General features: G+C 37.8%; 2 protein-coding genes across 5 annotated transcripts in view; one reads left to right on the forward strand and one right to left on the reverse strand.

Moving 5' to 3' along the window:
- Swt1 (Swt1 RNA endoribonuclease) overlaps window positions 1-1,630 on the reverse strand; it is a 241,258-nt gene extending 239,628 nt beyond the window's left edge. For all 4 annotated transcript variants that reach the window (XM_067156738.2, XM_067156736.2, XM_067156737.2 and 1 more), the window contains exon 1: window positions 1,444-1,630. In XM_067156738.2, coding sequence (XP_067012839.2) covers window positions 1,444-1,614 — 171 coding nt within the window. In that variant the 5' untranslated portion in view covers window positions 1,615-1,630. The remainder of the gene's footprint in view (window positions 1-1,443) is intronic.
- A 1,431-nt stretch (window positions 1,631-3,061) lies between these two features.
- Window positions 3,062-20,843, forward strand: part of LOC136884556 (uncharacterized) — a 92,866-nt gene continuing 75,084 nt past the window's right edge. The window contains exon 1 of the mRNA XM_067156812.2: window positions 3,062-3,208. The gene's annotated coding sequence lies outside the window, so the exon portion shown is untranslated. The remainder of the gene's footprint in view (window positions 3,209-20,843) is intronic.

A 20,843-nucleotide genomic window follows, 5' to 3' on the forward strand; every position in this document is an offset into this window, starting at 1 on the left:
AATTAATATTATGTAACTAGCACATATCTAGGTTATGATAGCCGGGCAGTCTGTAAAAATGGCAGGGCGGTGTGCCTATTCAAAAGGTTCTAGGGAGAACACTGCATATTTTGGCCTGCTCAGCATAGTGGGTGAGTCTCATGTAGCACTACATTATATAGATTCTCAATTTTTATGTTCAAATTTCATTAATCCCCCTTTCTTTTGTTTCCCCTCTCTTTTTTTCTTACAGATATCTCAATTCAATTCTTATTGACAAACAACAACAGAATATCGCTTGAGTACATGTGATCCACTGATAACATTTATGATGTCAAGATGTACCCCAGCTGAGGATTAACCGTGTTGTTTTTAAGTCACTTCAACCAAGCACACATAACGGATAAACACTGCACATCATGTCATTCTTGACATAACCTCTCTAATAGACAATTCATCAAATGCAAATCACAAGTATAGACTGTGAAACAAAATTTTATCTCTTATGTCTTTATAATAATGAATATTGGACCGGCTGTTAGCTTGCATCCGGGAGATAGTAGGTTCAGATCCCACTATCGGCAGCCCTGAAAATGGTTTTACGTGGTTTCCCATTTTCACACCAGGCAAATGCTGGGGCTGTACCTTAATTAAGGCCACGGCCGCTTCCTTCCAACTCCTAGGCCTTTCCTATCCCATCGTCGCCATAAGACCTATCTGTGTCGGTGCGACGTAAAGCCCCCTAGGAAAAAAAAGGAAAAAATGAATATTGGTTTAATGCAAACCACAACCGAAAACTAATAAGATTTTATCCTGCATGTTCTCATTACATTTTTATAGACTTTGTTTTTAATACTCAAATTTATGCATATGTTTTTGTGTTAATGTCTTGTCAATATTGTTCACTATAGCTGAAGATGACCTGTAAGTTGAAACTAGTTCCATCAGATGCTGTAACATTTTCATAACAGGCATCATTTAATAAATGAGTAGTATGAAATAGATAGATTCTTTTTCAATTTGAATTGTGAATTCCTCTTACGTAATTAACGTACCACCTCCACTACCGAAACTGTACTAAAGCCCTTCTTTACTGCTTTATATACCCCTAGGCCCTATATGAAAAATGAATTTGTAGTCTCTGGTGCTGTTTTAGTAGAGAAGTGTTTTTACCACCCTGAACGCATCCATGAATAATAAATGAAGGAGAAGTTGTAAGTTGTGTTCTCCCATTCTAAGGCGTGAACTTAGAGGTTGTGTTTCCCCACCTTACAACTGTTCACTGCTAATGCACTTCATCCACATTCCTATACTAGTCACAATGGCAGAGGTCTACCACATGCATTCAAGTGAGGATTCCATAATAATGAAATAGGCGTGACAAATGCAAACTGCCTGGATGATTATTAATAAAAATAGATCGTCCAAAGATACATAACATATCTAAGAAGCAGTTCAACTTACTTTGGCAAGTAATTTCAGTGGGTTCTCCCACGAAGAGCATCCTGTTAGCACGTTGAAATAATAAACACGGCTGGGGTAACTTCTTGAAGGGTACACAACCCATCCATATCCTAAAGAAGGCTTTCTTGCCACAGATCCCGTCTGATCATTATTCATTTTCTCGCCATTCATAACTGTACTAGGAATACTGTCACACACGCATTTCTGATAGAAAAATATTCATACTATGAAAACATTCTTCTTCTTCTTCTTCTTCTTCTTCTTACTATCTTGCACTTCGCACAACGCTATACTGTACCTCCAAGAGCTAATTTCGGGATAATTATGTACTATTGGCATTACTGATAATAGGAAGTCAACTGTTTTCGGAATACCGCGCCCAAGTTTAACGAGTAAAATTTTCCTACACTTATAACTTGGCATGAAGTGTAGCCAAAGATAGTACGAATAATTACTAATAACTATTAAAAAAAAAAACGAATAAGAAATGACATGAAAAATGGCCGTAAAATAGGCTACACTTCAATACCACACAATGCACTGCAAACTCCGGTGTGAATCCTGGAAGATTTTCTGTTCTGACGAGTGTTGTGTAATTTAATATTGTATTATCCTGTGTTATATTGGTATTGTAATACTGTGTGTAATTTTTTATTCATAATGAACATTGGCTGCAATAAATTTTTTATTGAGATATTACTATTCCATATTCTTTTCGCCACAAAACTGCAGAGAATGTTCACCAAGAAAGTCAGCGAAGGACTGAGGGAAGTTAACGAACACAATTAAAATATTCTGGATGGTTTATTGAAGAAATGTGCTTATTGCTGTCTGTATGTTAGGTCATCAGCCCAGAGGCTGACTGGATCCTCAAATAGCACCACCAAATGCTATGCAGTTATAGGGAAACAGCAAAAACCAATGGCAGAGCCCAAATGAGGCGTACTAAACAAGACAAGGAGTGAGGTAGTTTGCCATTGCTTTCCTCACTGGGCCAGAATGTGCCACTGCAACACAACTGACTTTTTGAGCAAGACTTTTCATAACGCTCAGACACTACTTGTGCTTCGAATGTCATTATTCAACACCACTCACACCCCAGCAACTTCCATATTGTCACAGCCATGGATGAGACTGAGACTTCAGTAGAAGCTACACTATGTTCTGGCCTGTGCTAAGAGGCGGATACAAAAGTACTGCATTCATCAAGAAATGGCAACAGGCTGTTATGCTGTACTGTATGTACACAAATATGTTATGTCAAATTTCAGACCGTCATGTTTGTTACACTGGCATTTTAGCCAAACTACAAACCTCTTTTTAATGACCATCAAATTGGCTCAGGCCACAAATATTGCATTAGAATTGATTACAGATGAACATATAATGAAGATATAGCATCCGTGCTGTAGTATCGTAAAGACCTTCCAGGCTGTAAGTTGTAACAAGTTGTAAGATTTGTGCATTATTTTGATAGTGTTGGCCATAGAAACATTAGCACATCGGAATTCGTGATTGGTCGTGTTAAAAATTGACCAATGAGATGCTTAGTCTGAAAGATACTCACTAACCGTTGGTTGGCGTTTCATATTCGTACTTTGCTGCAGATATTCAATTTTCAAACGAGAGTTAAGTTTGTAGCTCGTGAACTTAATACATTTTTCTCTTATTCACACCATTTTTCAAGTTATTTTATCGTTTCTGGTACGATAACCCAGGAATTATTTGACTCTAAAATAGTAACGTATATCTTTGCAGATAGAAGGTAAGAAACTTGTTATTTTATCATAACGGTGTGAATGTGCGTACAAGGAAACGGATCAATTACACAATTCTGACTGTCTTTGTGTGAATTGGTAACAAACACGTGAAGTATTCTTAAACATCAACTATAGCATATAAAAATATATGATTTATGTTAATTCAGAGCTCTTATATAGCATACATGACTTCCACGATAGGCCTATGTGCAAAGACAAACTACCACAACCCAACGAATGACTGTACACTGAGTAATGACGCTTTCAAAAGTGTGAGTCCACTAAACTCAAAACTCGCTCGAGTATGTGGAAAGTATGAATTCACAAAGTGTTGTCCTTTGTGCATATGGTAAAATGATACCATTCACGCAATGGCCACATTTCTTCCCTCTTTAATTTTTTCTTTTTTTTCCTTCTGAGGTGGTGGTGGTGGTGCGGTTGTTCTACTTGCGGGTGTAGATGGCAACTGAAGGTTGTACCTGAAGTCTTCCATGAGGAAACACTCTTTAGCAAGCATTCTGTATTTGAATGCTAGCCATGATTTTTCTTCCAGTTCCCAGAATCGGGCTTTCATATTTTGCAAGGTTTCTAAGTCTCAGTGCAGGTGTTCCCAGATAATTTTGATGTGAGTGAGTGATTCTGTTACGAAAGAAGCCATACTTTCCAGTGTCGACTGAGTTGAATGTTACTTAAAAGCTTTTCAGTCCGTCAAACACACTAGTTCAATATAAATATTACACAACAAAAAGAAGAAAAACGCTATTAAACAAGGAATAAAAATACTATTAAGCAAAGAATGACATGTTTAGTTCTTAATAATAATTTAATAGAGCACACAATTTGTGTATATAAAGCAATTACATGTCATTTAAGCATGTGTTTACTATAGGCCTATTTCTCTTAGAGCATTCCACAACATGGTAACAAGGACAAGTCAAATTACACAGTGCATACACACAACTATCGTCAGGTTCATGGAAGATCCTGGTTTTGCAGAGTTTATAGTGGTATCCATGAATTGACATAGAATTGATAAAATGTTGGAGATCCTGGTTTGTATTGGTCCAAGTTCTATTCGTCATTGCTTCAGTCGAATAGAATTCAGGACAAATATCATTCCTTTTGGCCACTCTTTCATCCAAGAGTTTCTTCCATTGGTCTGTATAAGGTAGAGCAAGCTTGAATGTCAAATCTTCAATTAAAAAAGGCTCCTTTGCAAGTTCATAAACCAGTCTTGATCTAGTAAATCTGGACGCACAGAGGGTTGTCTTTAAGAATCGGGCTTTGATGTTTTCTAGAGTGTGTAGGTCATTCTTTGTTAGCTTATCCCAAATGATTGCCAGTCCATATGTTAAAATGGGGATTATTTTTGTGTCAAACAAGGTCATGGCCGTCTTAAGAGATAATCTATTTAAATTTTTGATGTCAAATATTGCTTTCATAGCTGCCACAGCACGTAGCCTAATATGAAGTCTAAAGGAGTTCACTCTCGTCTGCATCGTTAAGCCCAGACATTCAATCATCAATCAATACTGATCTGCATTTAGGGCAGTCGCCCAGGTGGCAGATTCCCTATTTGTTGTTTTCCTAGCCTTTTCCTAAATGATTTCAAAGAAATTGGAAATTTATTGAACATCTCTCTTGGTAAGTTATTCCAATCCCTAACTCCCCTTCCTATAAATGAATATTTGCCCCAGTTTGTCCTCTTGAATTCCAACTTTATCTTCATATTGTGATCTTTCCTACTTTTATAAACGCCATTCAAACTTATTCGTCTACTAATGTCATTCCACGCCATCTCTCCACTGACAGACCGGAACATACCACTTAGTCGAGCAGCTCTTCTTCTTTCTCTCTCAATTCTTCCCAACCCAAACATTGCAACATTTTTGTAACGCTACTCTTTTGTCGACCGGGCGAGTTGGCCGTGCGCGTAGAGGCGCGCGGCTGTGAGCTTGCATCCGGGAGATAGTAGGTTCGAATCCCACTATCGGCAGCCCTGAAAATGGTTTTCCGTGGTTTCCCATTTTCACACCAGGCAAATGCTGGGGCTGTACCTTAATTAAGGCCACGGCCGCTTCCTTCCAACTCCTAGGCCTTTCCTATCCCATCGTCGCCATAAGACCTATCTGTGTCAGCGCGACGTAAAGCCCCTAGCAAAAAAAAAAAAAACTCTTTTGTCGGAAATCGCCCAGAACAAATCGAGCTGCTTTTCTTTGGATTTTTTCCAGTTCTTGAATCGGGTAATCCTGGTGAGGGTCCCATACACTGGAACCATACTCTAGTTGGGGTCTTACCAGAGACTTACATGCCCTCTCCTTTACATCCTTACTACAACCCCTAAACACCCTCATAACCATGTGCAGAGATCTGTACCCTTTATTTACAATCCCATTTATGTGATTACCCCAATGAAGATCTTTCCTTATATTAACACCTAGATACTTACAATGATCCCCAAAAGGAACTTTCACCCCATCAACGCAGTAATTAAAACTGAGAGGACTTTTCCTACTTGTAAAACTCACAACCTGACTTTTAACCCCGTTTATCAACATACCATTGCCTGCTGTCCATCTCACAACATTTTCGAGGTCACGTTGAAACAGTTTACGTCGTTTAATGTTTCCGCGTTATACGTCACTTTGTCACTTGAGGATGTTCGTCCACCCTTCCTGAAAATTATGTAGACAGTCTTTTCAATGTTTACTTGCAATTCATTTGTATCTGTTTTATTACTTGAACCACATCATAGATAGCTACATTAAACAGAAAACGACTGAGAGGGTCGCCCTATAGAACGCCATTTGTCTGCGTGATCTCCCTCGAAGTTATATTGTCTGAAATGATGACAGTATTATTTATCAACATGTTATGGATCAGAATAGTGAGAGGCTTGTCCTTAACAAGAAAATCAAGCTTCGACGATATGTTTCTTTTAAGATTATCAAAAGCCTTGGAAAAATCTATGAACACTGTGTGAAATTTACCCCTTGGTAGTTGGAAGATGTTATGTATATCGTCCATTAGATTTCTTATTGCATGCAGAGTACTTCTTCCTCTTCTAAATCCAAATTGCTCTTCAGGAAGTTTGGTTTCAATTTCTTCCGTCAGTCGAGTGGTTATTAACTTGGTGAGTATCTTTAACAAATTTTTCTCCAGAGCAATCCCTCTATAGGAATTTGGATCAAGCAAGGTACCCTTTCCTTTGTATAAAACCTTCAATGTGGAGGTTTTCTACGCTTTTGGGATGTCTTCTAGTAACAAGCATAGGTTCATAAGATTCATTATGGATGGAAGTAATACATTTGCTGAAGCTTTAATGTGTTCACTGAAAATGCCGTCAGGACCCGGTGCTTTTCCATCTTTTAGTTTGAGTATAGTGTCAGAGACTTCTTTTTGTGAGAATAGAGTGATGCCTCACCTGTCTGCTTCAACGTACTTTCTTGAATAGGCTGTTAAGGATCTTTGTTGATTTTGGATGAGTGAGAAGTGCTTCTCCCGGGTATTCATATCTATTTTACCAGTTGTTGGAACTTTACGTTCTTAATAGAACATCAGATTCTCAATATTGTATGGCTTGATAGAATCTAATGAAGTTACATTTGAAGGATTTTAATCATTTAATTTAATGCGGCCAGCGGCCATGGAATAGTTATATACATAAATACATGGAATAAATGTTTACTTCGAATACCATATGTAGTTCTCTGTGTTAGTGTACAAAATTTGGTCAAGAACACCACTCTTTTTCCACATTCCTGGAGGTGATAGCGATCACAACGATTCTTGCACAGCCGATACATACAATCCTCCTGCAGATCATGTTTCATATTTTCACACATTCTGTGATGGAAGCCATGTACTGCAAATCGTGTCATGACATGTTGTGGCTCATAATTTGTTTCCAATGTTGAGCCATATAAAACGTGCTCCATATTTCCTTTTTCTTTGAATGAAGTTCTTGTAGAACACTGTTTTAGGCAGGTGTAGAATGTAGTAGCATCTGCTCTCGCAGATCCTCTATGAAGAACCTTTCTCTTACTAGTTCGTATACCAATTGTGAGGGAGTAAATTTCGATAGACTTACAACTTTCTTTAGATAAACTGCTTTCGTCTACTCTAAATCTCTTAAATTACTCTTGGTAAGATGGTCCCATATTAGATGTAGTCCATAACTCACTATTGGTGGGATGTTCACTTTAAAGAGCTTCATTGCTGTATCCACAGAGAGACTCCGCAGATGCTTGATTTCATTCATGACTATTACCGCAGCAGTGACCTTGTCTTTTATATGTAGCGTGAAAGTGGTATCCGTGGCCTGTAGAGTAATTCCTAGGTACTTAAAGGAGGCGGGCGTCGATATCTCTCACTCTCATAATAAATTGTCTTTCAATGCAATTTTCCCTCCTCGCCTGAATGTCAGGACTGTTTTATTTGCATTCAACTGTAAATCATTTCTACTTGCCCATTCCACTAATCTGTCAAAAGCTGTTTGTAGATTATTATTATTATTATTATTATTATTATTATTTATTTTCCACTAATTGTAGTTACAATTTAGGGATGGTGAATGGAGAAAGGGCATAGCCCCACATACACAAAAGTGCCTCCATCACCACTTAAAATTTTCACTGGACGAAGATGCAGTTGCCATATCATCCGCATAGACTTACATTTTTACGTTCTCCTCACTTACTCTCCTGAATGCGTCCATGGTCGCTATGTTGAACAGGATTGGACTCAAAGGATCCCCCTGACGCAGTCCTGTTGTTTGTTCTATTCGAAAGGACATTGTCAAGTAGTTGTCAATTTGCACGTAGTTCTGTACAGGTATATTTCATATCAGAACAAATAGGGCATTATCACTTTCAATAAGCAGCTCGAGTTTTTCTATCATTAATGTCCTGTTGACCGAGTCAAAGGCCTTTGAGAAGTCGGTGAAAGCAACATGTAGTTTCTGCTTCTGTCTCCCTGTTTCTAGTATGTCATTTTGTAAGCACTGAAAAGCGTGTAGAGTAGATCTGGCCCTTCGAAACCCAAATTGCTCTTCCGGTATCACACGGTCCACAAGTTCTGTTATTCTTTTTTCAAGGAGCTTATTCAGTATTTTAAATGGAATGCATTCTAAAGCAATACCCCTGTATGTGTATGGGTCCTCATGATTTCCTTTCCCCTTGTATAGTACCTTTAGTGTGGCATATCTCCATCTGTCCGGAATGGATCCTCTTATGAGGCATTGGTTAATGTCGGATGTCAAAGCTGCTTTGAGCTCCATAATGGTCTGTTTCAAGTGTTCATTGAATAGGTTATCAGGACCACAAGCCTTGTGGTCTTTACTCTTTCGAATTGCCTCCTCTGCCTCGTCTTCTGTGAACAGTCGGGTAATGGTAAGGTTGTTATTGTCGTTCTTCTTGGATGGTCTGGAATCCTTGGCATGTTAGTACCTTACTGGAATGTGATGTCCAAGTTTCCATTGTCATGTGCGTTAGGAATTTTGGTTGCCTTGGTTGCTGAAGCATGTAGGGATTTTGTTCCAATCTTTCTATCAATTTAATATTGGTTATACGCTGAAATGCTTCCTTGGTTTCTTTAATCACCTTCTTGTAAAGCCTCCTTAGTGTTGAGTATGTTTGTACGTTTGTTTCTGTTAGAAATCTGGTCACTTTATGTAGAACATCTAATGCATTCCTCCTTGCCTGGTAGCAAGCAGCATTGAACCATGGTTTAGTTCTACTTTTGTTTAATCGTTTTGTTACCGTTGAGTTTTCAGCATATTTTCTATGATATGTACTGCTTCGTTCAGATTTCCTGAACGTATCCTCTCTAAGAGATCCGGTGTTCTTGCTAATTCCTCAGCTAGGAGGGCGCTATCAATCATCCTCAAATTCGTCTCTTGTCGTGGGTGTAAAACTCCGTTGCATCCTCTGTCTGTGATGGTCATCTCTACTGGTAAGTGCTTCCTGACAATTAAGTTTTCAGGAACTGAGAAGACAAGGTCGATTGTGCTGCTCCCATTATGTGAGAAGTATGTTTTCTTCTCTGGATCATTAAGAAGGTTCAAACCCTCTGTTTCTAGGAAATCTAGAACGTGTTTTGTCTTCGTAGTCTGATAATCTCTTCTACAGTTCAGATCACCAGTCGTTATGAAGGACTCATTCTTGTTTATGTTACTGAAGACTGTGCTACATTCATCTATTATGATACTTTCATGGGTGTCTGGTGGGAAGTATACACCCATTATAGTGCACACTGTAGTTTTTACAACTAAAACGTTCTCATTTTTAAGAATCGGTTCAAAAGGTGATAGACCTGGTCTTACTAAACATGAAATATCTCCTTTTGGGCGCCCTTTCGACCCCTGCGTTGCTAGTACATGGACCGCGTACTGATCTGGTGGAGTCCATTCCTCTGTTAAAAAGGTTTCTAATAATACTACGATATCATAGGTATCCAATCGATCTTGACTTAGTGAGCTATAAGCGTTCTTCAGTCCTATATTCCAGGTTATGCATCAGATCTTCTTGTATGGTGTAAAATTCCTATAACTCTTCTCTCTTAGTCCGTTGCAGTCATTATTGGTGGAGTCGTCCACCGTCTTGTATGTTCCTTCGGAAGGGACGAACGAATAGTCTCACCGTTACTCCTTTTGGCCAGTACTGTGGTTGGCTGACTACATCCAACATCTCGGATGGTATTCCTATAGTCCTCTCCGTATAAGGACGTACCCTAAGGGTGCAACCTTATCCTTTCTCCCCTGTAATATTAAGGTACTGATTTATAGTTACTTTTCTTGCTGTTGGGTCTTTTTCAGTGTCGGTAACCATACAGTTTAGGGACCCTACTTGCCGATACGACGACTTACATTTACCGTTAATCTGGCACGTTGGCAACGTTCAATCACTGCTCTAGCGTGAATTGCGTGTTGCCACCGCATCGCCGTTAAAGTCACTAGTGATATATTTTCGAGAATATTTAAAGTATATTTTCTTTTTCTGTGGGATTGTAAATATATTTGGCTAATACCAGGTAAGTAGAATTGTGGCATGTTCGGATAATGCATTTAATAACATTGTTTGTGTGAAATGATGAAAGTGCTCAAATACACCAGTCTCATGTCTAGATCTACCGGTACATGAAATAACTCTTGCGGGACGAAATTTTGGCAGTAGAACTTGTAACATTATTATTTTCAAATCCGCAGTGAACTTGAAAGCTGACCTAAATTCCGTTCGCGGAGCTTGGCACATTAGTATTGATGGTTATGAATTTCATGTTTTTGGTCCGTATTGAACAATATATAAGTAATAATAATAATAACTTAAATGTTTCCACCTTTTCAATACAATATATTCACAAATTTACAAAATTATACGGTACTAGTTTCGACCCATCTAGGGGTCATCATCAGCCGTATTGGAGCAAAGATCATTTGTGGCGAAATCCTAAGACAATATTATTTTAAAGAATACCAAGTGAAATGAGATGTTATGGTAATAGTTAATAATACAAGGAATATACATAATAAGAGGTTTTTAACAAAGAATAAAGTATAAATGGGGTGTTGTAAAAATTATAATCATGGAAATCAGTAAGTTCTTGTATTGAAATGAAATATGGCTTAGGAAGAGGGCTTAAGGTGGGGCTGAAGGGTGCGGGAGAAAGTGTAATTGTCTTGGAAAAGTACCTTTGATTAAATTTAGGATTGAGTTTAGGTTGGCTGCATTATTGTTTCTGAGGAAAGTGATAAATAGATCGAAGAGTATGTTGGGTTTCTCTGAGATTTCATTGAGATTGTGACTGGCATTAAAGTATTTGTCTAGGTGTATGTAGTAATTTTCCATTATGTTCAGTAAAGGGCCCTTGTTTGCTAATACGAGGATGTCCATGTCTTGTTCAATATTGGTGAAATTATGGTTATAATCTTGCATGTGTTGGCCGATGGCTGAAAACTTGTTGTATTTTATTGCGTTAGTGTGCTCGTGGTATCTGATAATGAAGTTTCTCCCGGTTTGCCCGATGTAGGTTTTTTTTACAGGTGGTACATTTGATCCTATAAACTCCTGATTTTAAAAAACTGCTGGTCTTGTTGATGTGTGAAGTATTGTATAAAACATTCATGTTCTTATTGTTGGTTTTGAAGGCTATTTTAACGCCTTGTTTCTTAAAGATGTTGGTTAACTTGTAGATATCATTGTTGAACGTGAAGGTGGAAAATGTTAGAGGTTTGGTTATTTCTTTTTTGAGGGTAGTTTTTGGGCGATGTTTGTGTTTATTGATTATCCTTTCTATAAAATGATTGCTGAAGCCGTTGAATTTTGCGATTCCGCGGATTGTGTTGAGTTCGTTTTTTAGATCTTTATTGGACATAGGTATGCTGAAGGCTCGGTGAACTAGGCTGTTGTATGTGGCTCGTTTGTGGGACTGGGGGTGCACTGAATCTTGGCGAATGGTGGAGGCTGTTTGAGTGGGTTTTCTGAAAATTTTATAACTGAAAGAATCTGAGTTTCTAGTGATGGTTAAATCTAGAAAGTTGATTTTTTTGATTTGATTCGGATTCTAGTGTGAATTTGATATGAGGATCAATATTGTTGAGTCTTAAGAGGGTGGTGGGTGCGTTAATTGATTTCTCATTCATGATTACAAAGACATCGTCGACATATCTGGCCCAAAAGAGAATGTTTTCGAATTCGTTGTCAATTTTGGTGTATTCGAGGAAGTCCAGGTATATTTCTGCTAAGATACCTGAGGCCGGTGACCCCATTGCCAAACCATTTTGTTGATATATGACATTGTCAAAAGTGAAGAAGTTATTGTCGATGATAAGTTTTAATATTGTGATAAAGTCTTGTATCTCTAGTTTGCTTAAGTGGCTGTTTTTGTTTAAATTGTTTATAATTATCGGAATTAATTTTGATACTTGTATGCTTGGGTACATGTTTACAATATCGAAAGAGTGGATGGAGTGATCCGGTTGCAAATTGAACTTGTTTAGTTTTTCTACTAGCTCAGATGTGTTTTTAATAGACTTTTTGGATAAGAATTGATAATTTTTTCTTAAGAAACATTGGATGAATTGTGATATTCTGTATAAGGGGCTCGGTCTATAGTTGATAATTGGCCGGATGGGAATTCCGGTTTTGTGAATTTTGGGAAGAGCTTTAGCAGTGGGGAGTCCTGGGTTCATATGTATGAGTTTGGATTTTTCCTGTTCAGTAAATAAAAATCAAGTGTTTTTAAGAGTTTGTTTAAGTAGTTTTTGAATTTTTTGGGTGGGGTCTTTTTTGATTATGGAAAATGAGCTGTCTGTGAAAAAGTTTTTTGTTTTTTCAATATATACTTTTTTATCCATGATAACTGTTGCATTGCCTTTGTCAGCTTTAGTTATGATGAGTTCGTTGTCTTTAATTTTCTTCTTGAGGGCGTATATGCGCTTTTGTTCAGCAATTTTTTCTTTATTATTGAGGTTATTTGCGGGGTTGGTTAAATTGTGGAGGATATCAGTCAGTTTCCTTTTAACATCGGTTCTAACCTCATTTTGCGTGTCTTCCGGTATTTTGCTGATGGCTAGCTCTGATTCTGTGATCATAGTAGCGGCTATGTTGAGGCTGTTCAAGTTTGGCCAGTTGTGTTCTTGTACAGGAAGAAATATTTTTTGAATCAGAAATTATACGACACTCACCTCGCAGCGACTAAACTACTTTCAAACGCACAATGGACACTATTCTATCAAGAAGTAGAAAACAAATTATTCTACGAACTAGCCAAAAAACAGTCAAATTTGGAGAATAAACTCAACAGGCTAAAAAACTGCCAACTACATAACCAACAAACTAGAAACTCCAATAGCAACACGTTCGTTCATACGCAGTTTCATCCAGCTGTTGTAAATCTATCTAACACGCCCTTAAGTGAAAGTGAACACTTAACTTTATCCAAAGGACCGAAACACAACTGGCCAAACTTGAACAGCCTCAACATAGCCGCTACTATGATCACAGAATCAGAGCTAGCCATCAGCAAAATACCGGAAGACACGCAAAATGAGGTTAGAACCGATGTTAAAAGGAAACTGACTGATATCCTCCACAATTTAACCAACCCCGCAAATAACCTCAATAATAAAGAAAAAATTGCTGAACAAAAGCGCATATACGCCCTCAAGAAGAAAATTAAAGACAACGAACTCATCATAACTAAAGCTGACAAAGGCAATGCAACAGTTATCATGGATAAAAAAGTATATATTGAAAAAACAAAAAACTTTTTCACAGACAGCTCATTTTCCATAATCAAAAAAGACCCCACCCAAAAAATTCAAAAACTACTTAAACAAACTCTTAAAAACACTTCATTTTTATTTACTGAACAGGAAAAATCCAAACTCATACATATGAACCCAGGACTCCCCACTGCTAAAGCTCTTCCCAAAATTCACAAAACCGGAATTCCCATCCGGCCAATTATCAACTATAGACCGAGCCCCTTATACAGAATATCACAATTCATCCAATGTTTCTTAAGAAAAAATTATCAATTCTTATCCAAAAAGTCTATTAAAAACACATCTGAGCTAGTAGAAAAACTAAACAAGTTCAATTTGCAACCGGATCACTCCATCCACTCTTTCGATATTGTAAACATGTACCCAAGCATACAAGTATCAAAATTAATTCCGATAATTATAAACAATTTAAACAAAAACAGCCACTTAAGCAAACTAGAGATACAAGACTTTATCACAATATTAAAACTTATCATCGACAATAACTTCTTCACTTTTGACAATGTCATATATCAACAAAATGGTTTGGCAATGGGGTCACCGGCCTCAGGTATCTTAGCAGAAATATACCTGGACTTCCTCGAATACACCAAAATTGACAACGAATTCGAAAACATTCTCTTTTGGGCCAGATATGTCGACGATGTCTTTGTAATCATGAATGAGAAATCAATTAACGCACCCACCACCCTCTTAAGACTCAACAATATTGATCCTCATATCAAATTCACACTAGAATCCGAATCAAATCAAAAAATCAACTTTCTAGATTTAACCATCACTAGAAACTCAGATTCTTTCAGTTATAAAATTTTCAGAAAACCCACTCAAACAGCCTCCACCATTCGCCAAGATTCAGTGCACCCCCAGTCCCACAAACGAGCCACATACAACAGCCTAGTTCACCGAGCCTTCAGCATACCTATGTCCAATAAAGATCTAAAAAACGAACTCAACACAATCCGCGGAATCGCAAAATTCAACGGCTTCAGCAATCATTTTATAGAAAGGATAATCAATAAACACAAACATCGCCCAAAAACTACCCTCAAAAAAGAAATAACCAAACCTCTAACATTTTCCACCTTCACGTTCAACAATGATATCTACAAGTTAACCAACATCTTTAAGAAACAAGGCGTTAAAATAGCCTTCAAAACCAACAATAAGAACATGAATGTTTTATACAATACTTCACACATCAACAAGACCAGCAGTTTTTTAAAATCAGGAGTTTATAGGATCAAATGTACCACCTGTAAAAAAAACCTACATCGGGCAAACCGGGAGAAACTTCATTATCAGATACCACGAGCACACTAACGCAATAAAATACAACAAGTTTTCAGCCATCGGCCAACACATGCAAGATTATAACCATAATTTCACCAATATTGAACAAGACATGGACATCCTCGTATTAGCAAACAAGGGCCCTTTACTGAACATAATGGAAAATTACTACATACACCTAGACCAATACTTTAATGCCAGTCACATTCTCAATGAAATCTCAGAGAAACCCAACATACTCTTCGATCTATTTATCACTTTCCTCAGAAACAATAATGCAGCCAACCTAAACTCAATCCTAAATTTAATCAAAGGTACTTTTCCAAGACAATTACACTTTCTCCCGCACCCTTCAGCCCCACCTTAAGCCCTCTTCCTAAGCCATATTTCATTTCAATACAAGAACTTACTGATTTCCATGATTATAATTTTTACAACACCCCATTTATACTTTATTCTTTGTTAAAAACCTCTTATTATGTATATTCCTTGTATTATTAACTATTACCATAACATCTCATTTCACTTGTTATTCTTTAAAATAATATTGTCTTAGGATTTCGCCACAAATGATCTTTGCTCCAATACGGCTGATGATGACCCCTAGATGGGTCGAAACTAGTACCGTATAATTTTGTAAATTTGTGAATATATTGTATTGAAAAGGTGGAAACATTTAAGTTATTATTATTATTACATTAGTATTCCTATATGTTTCCTGATAAGCTTGAAGATACAACCAGCCTGCAGGCTGAAAATATGCCCAATAATCTCTCTCCTTACTGGTTACCGGTATTGAAGAGAGAAGGAAATGTTCACGCAAAAGAAAGGGAATTCATTGGATGTCTGGAACTTTCGAAAATCACACTGCAAAGACTTATTAAATAAACTGCATCGTTTAACATGCCCCGCTTTTCAAGAATATGGTTATAGTACGCCTACTGTATATCAAAATAAAGACAGATAATTTGAGTGAGAAAGTGTGTTTATTTCCTTAATTCCTCATTGAGCGTGGAAATCGACGAGATATTCATAATTATCTTGATTTATTTCATATTATCTTTTATCATTTACCAGGGTAGAGAAACATACATTATCGGTGTTTACATTGAGGTTAGTTTTTTATGTTATGTCTGGTGATTTTAATATGTAACCAGGCAGGTTGGCAGCAGTGATCAGCCATTACAAAAAAGAGAAAAGAAGAGCATCGGGCAGCGATATTTACTTTCTGGGGTATTTCCTTACGTGGCGATTACTATACTTCAAACGCCATGTTATTGCCCCGTGTAGTGAGCTCGTCACACTCGATCCTTCCTTCCACTGCGCCATTCTCCTTTAGCACACAAGTATGAAGGATGAGTTTTCCACCTAATCAATACTTTATTTTACAAAATGTTTAGAATTATTTACATTAAAACAGTACTGGTTTCGACCTGTAAATAGGTCATCATCAGCTGTTGGAGAACCTGCTTAATAGCGATTGTACATAATAAAACATTACTAAAAACTAATTAAACAAGAATGCCTTATTCTAATATAATACTAATGTTAACCCTTACCCCTCGAATTAAAGTTCTCTGTGTTGCCTCTACTACTCGTATTTTAAATGTACATTTTTATCTTATATGACCTGTATTAATCTTTCACGATTTTGGAAATAGCACTTGGTTTTAAATGATGTAGTTAGGCTATACACGTTTACAGCAAGCTATACTGGAGCAAATAAAAGCAATATGTGGAATTTAAGACGAATTGTTTTGCATTTTTATTATTGTTATTACCGTTATCGCATACCAATTGGTTTCGTTAATAATTTGGTGTACAAATTATCACTAAAAAGCAATTGAAAAATTCAATTCAGTCTCTGTTTTCATACCTCGCGGTAGTTTGTAGGCTGAAACCACTGTAAACGGCAATTTCTTGAAATCTGAATCTGTTGATTTATAATTGTGCCAGTCGTCAGCATCAGGTACATGTTGGGTTACGGTAGACAAACCGACCATCGTCAGTTCACTTTTAGGCATCGTGAAATGCTATTAGATATATTCATTAGGAGCAGAGGTGCGAAAATACTGAGGTTTCGTAACATATACAACATACATATGACTAGAAGAGCACATGGCGGCCATGTTTGTTTACTATCGCTCGAGTTTTCATGTGCGTGATTTGACAGCTGACGGCTACACTGCCATCTAAATAATGGATTTTTGACTGACTGTCGAATAGTATCTGGATTCTACAAAGTTCCACACGGAACCAAAAGATGGCAGTACAGTATATCATCGTGTATTTTGTCGGCTAAGAGACGGCAAACGAGCGGTGGACGATAAAATGCCATGTCGGGTCTCCCCCGACATGCGACTGGAACGGGAATATCATAATATCGGGCCTCACCCGACAGACGAGTGGTAAAGGTTAAGATATATACTATATGTGAACCTTTTCTTGAGCCCTGACCTCCCTAGTGCTGAATCGGTAGACCTTGGTTATCTTCGGCATCCGTATAGGCAACCTTTGAAACACAAACTATGCATCGCTGTGCGACATCTGGCATACACTTTACGAACTAGTACTGTTGTTCACACAGCAAAGCCAAACTATATAATTCATGCTAGGAACAAGATTTACATTGAGAAATGAATGTGTGACACAGTTGTTGGTGTAAGATAATAAATGTTTAGAAATTTCATATCGATCGATCGTATTATCGATTCAATTTCATTTCCATCCAGTTGGCAGTAAAACCGGAACCGGCAGTGCTCCCTCCTTACTCCGTAAAAATCGGGCTCAAGAAAAGGTTCGCGTGTAATACAAATGGTACAATTATAGGGCTTTGACTTGTTGGAGCCCCTTTCAAATATCTATGCTGTCGCCAACATTACGTCAAACAATGTTTTATATACATACTTGTATTTACGCTTGATTGAGTTCAATCTGAACACGACGACAGTCACACAACGTACATGCAACAGTGTGCAGCACACTCCCAACTATACTTATGGACATATCCAGCCCACACGTAACACACACTCTATAGCACACAAACTATTTAGCAGGCACTCTATCAGTTATTCTAATTCCTACTTCCTTTTTCTTTCTCAGATTTTTTAATTTACCTGAGCGTAGATACAAGTATGAAGAGGGGGGGGGGGGGGGTTCTATCAACCTAATTTCTTTAATTTCAATATGACCGGGCGAGTTGGCCGTGCACGTAGAGTCGGGAGAATACAAAAAGATGGTATCTAGACGAATTGAAAGAAGAGAGTGTGAAGGATTGTTTCAAAGAACATGTTGCACAAGGACTAAATGAAAAGGCTGAAGGAAACACAATAGAGGAAGAGTGGATAGTCATGAAAAATGAAGTCGGTAAGGCTGCGGAAGAAATGTTAGGAAGGAAGAAACGATCAACTAAGAATGAATGGATAAATCAGGAGATACTAGACCTAATTGATGAACTGCGAAAATGCAAGACTGCTAGAAATGAAGAGGGCAGAAAAGAATACAGGCAATTAAAGAAAGAAGTGGATAGAAAGTGCAAGGTAGCTGAGAAGAATGGCTGAAAAAGTGCAAGGATGTCGAAGGTTGTATGGTCCTAGAAAAGGCTGATGCTGCATACAGAAAAATCAAGGAAACCTTTGGAGAAAGGAAATCTAGGTGTATGAATATTAAGAGCTCAGATGGAAAGCCACTTATAGGGAAAGAAAACAAAATAGAAAGATGGCAGGAGCATATCCAACAGTTGTATCAAGGTAAAGATGTAGATAATTTGGTTCTGGAACATGAAGAGGCTGTTGATGCTGATGAAATGGGAGACCCAATTTTGAGGTCAGAGTTTGACAGAGCTGTGTGGGACCTAAATAGGAACAAGGCACCTGGAATTTGACATTCCCTCTGAATTACTGACTGCCTTAGGAGAAACCAGCATGGCAAGGTTATTCCATTTAGTGTGTAAGATGTTTGAGACAGGAGAAGTGCCATCCGATTTTCGGCAGAGTGTTGTTATACCTATTCCCAAGAAAACCGGTGCTGACAACTGAAAACTACAGCACAATTAGTTTAGCATCTCATGCCTACAGAATTTTAACACGGATTGTTTACAGAAGAATGGAAAGACAAGTTGAAGCTGAGTTGGGAGAAGATCAATTTGGCTTCAGAAGAAATGTAGGAACACGTGAAGCATTCCTGACTTTACGTCTGATCCTAGAGGATCGAAATAAGGACAAGCCCACATACATTGCGTTCATAGATCTAGAAAAGGCATTCGATAATGCTGATTGGACCAAGCTCTTAAGATTCTGAAGGTGATTGAGATCAGATAACAAGAACGAAGAATTATCTACAATCTGTATAAAAATCAGTCTGCAGTGATAAGAAAAGTCCAAAACAAAAGTAATGGAGTGCAGTCGAACGAAGGCAGGTGATGCAGGAAATATTAGATAAGGAAATGAAGTCTTGAAGGAAGTAGATGAATATTGTTACTTTGGGTAGTAAAATAACTAAAGATGGCAGAAGTAAGTAGGACATAAAATGCAGACTAGCACAAGCGAGGAAGAGCTTTCTTAAGAAAAGAAATGTGCTCACTTCAAACATTGATAGAGGAATAGGAAAGATGTTTATGAAGACTTTCATCTGGAGCATGGCATTGTATGGAAGTGAATCATGGACGATAACTAGCTTGGAAAGAAAGAGAATAGAAGCTTTTGAAATGTGGTGTTACAGAAGAATGCAGAAGGTGAGGTGGATAGATCAAATCACGAATGAATGAAGAGATATTGAATCGGTGAGAGGAGATCGATTTGGCTAAATTTGACGAGAAGAGGAGCTAGAATGATAGGACACATCGTAAGACATCCAGGACTTGTTCCACGGAAGTGTATGTGGTAAGAACGGTAGCGGTAGACCAAGGTATGAATATGACAAGCAGATGCAATAGTTACGTCGAATAGGGTGGCATGGAGAACTGCACCAAACCAGTCTATGAACTGATCGACTAGAGCAACAACAGGCTGTATACATATCATCAATGTCCATTTTACTCTTATCAGATCACAGATCTAAATGGATCTCTCTCTACCATTTCTATAGTTGCAGTCACTTAAGTGCAGCCACTATTCTGTATCCGGGATATAGTAGGTTCAAACTCCACTGTTGGCAGCTGCCCTGAAGATGGTTTTCCGTGGTTTCCCACTTTTACACCAGGCAAATGCTGGGGCTGTGCCTTAAGGTCAAGGCTGCTTCCTTTCCACTCCTAGCCCTGTCCTGTACCATCACCGTCGTAAGGCCTATCTATATCGGTGCAACGTAAAGCAACTTGTAAAAAAAAAATTAATTTTTAAAACGCGCAGATCTCTGTTGCGTGATCTTTGGCTGAGTTTTTAATGAATTTTGTCAGGTAAACAATAAATCTCACCAGAGATCTTTTACAATACCGGCAGCATACGACGCAGAGTGCTGAATGGTTTTTCCGACCTGCAAATATGTGAATACTTTTACCGGGTTTGAACTTACGATCTTGGAATCTGGATGTCGACGCCACTGATGATCTCCGGTAACAGTATGTTTTAATTTTTAAATTACTGGTAAAGAAATGCCAATTATTAACCACATTGCAATGATTGGTTTCTAAATATTGTTTCAACTTACGGTACTTGGCAACTGAAACTTGGTGCTAAAACTTTCATACACAGGACACTGTCTGTTGTTAAAATGGTCATCAGTGAAAACCAATCCATTTTTAAGAATACAAGAAGACATTTGATGTTAAAATTCACACAACTCAACTCAACGCACCCCTATTCTGTCGATCCAACGTCCAAACGCTACCTCTACACTGAAAAACAAGGATGGGTATTGATATGAATGTAATATTGGTTACCAAGACTGTTTTGTAGACAATCCAGAAACTTAGTTATAGTAGAACGCCATTTATTATTGCTTTGTAGAGGCTTTAGTAAACAAGTTATTACTAGTTGAATTATGGATTTACTCTAGAACTGCTAGATCAGATGTCATATCCTGCCTCATTGCGAATGGAAATAAAATTACGTGAATTTTGTAATAGG

The sequence above is a fragment of the Anabrus simplex genome, chromosome 12 (genome assembly GCF_040414725.1).
Source record: "Anabrus simplex isolate iqAnaSimp1 chromosome 12, ASM4041472v1, whole genome shotgun sequence".
Taxonomy (NCBI): domain Eukaryota; kingdom Metazoa; phylum Arthropoda; class Insecta; order Orthoptera; family Tettigoniidae; genus Anabrus; species Anabrus simplex.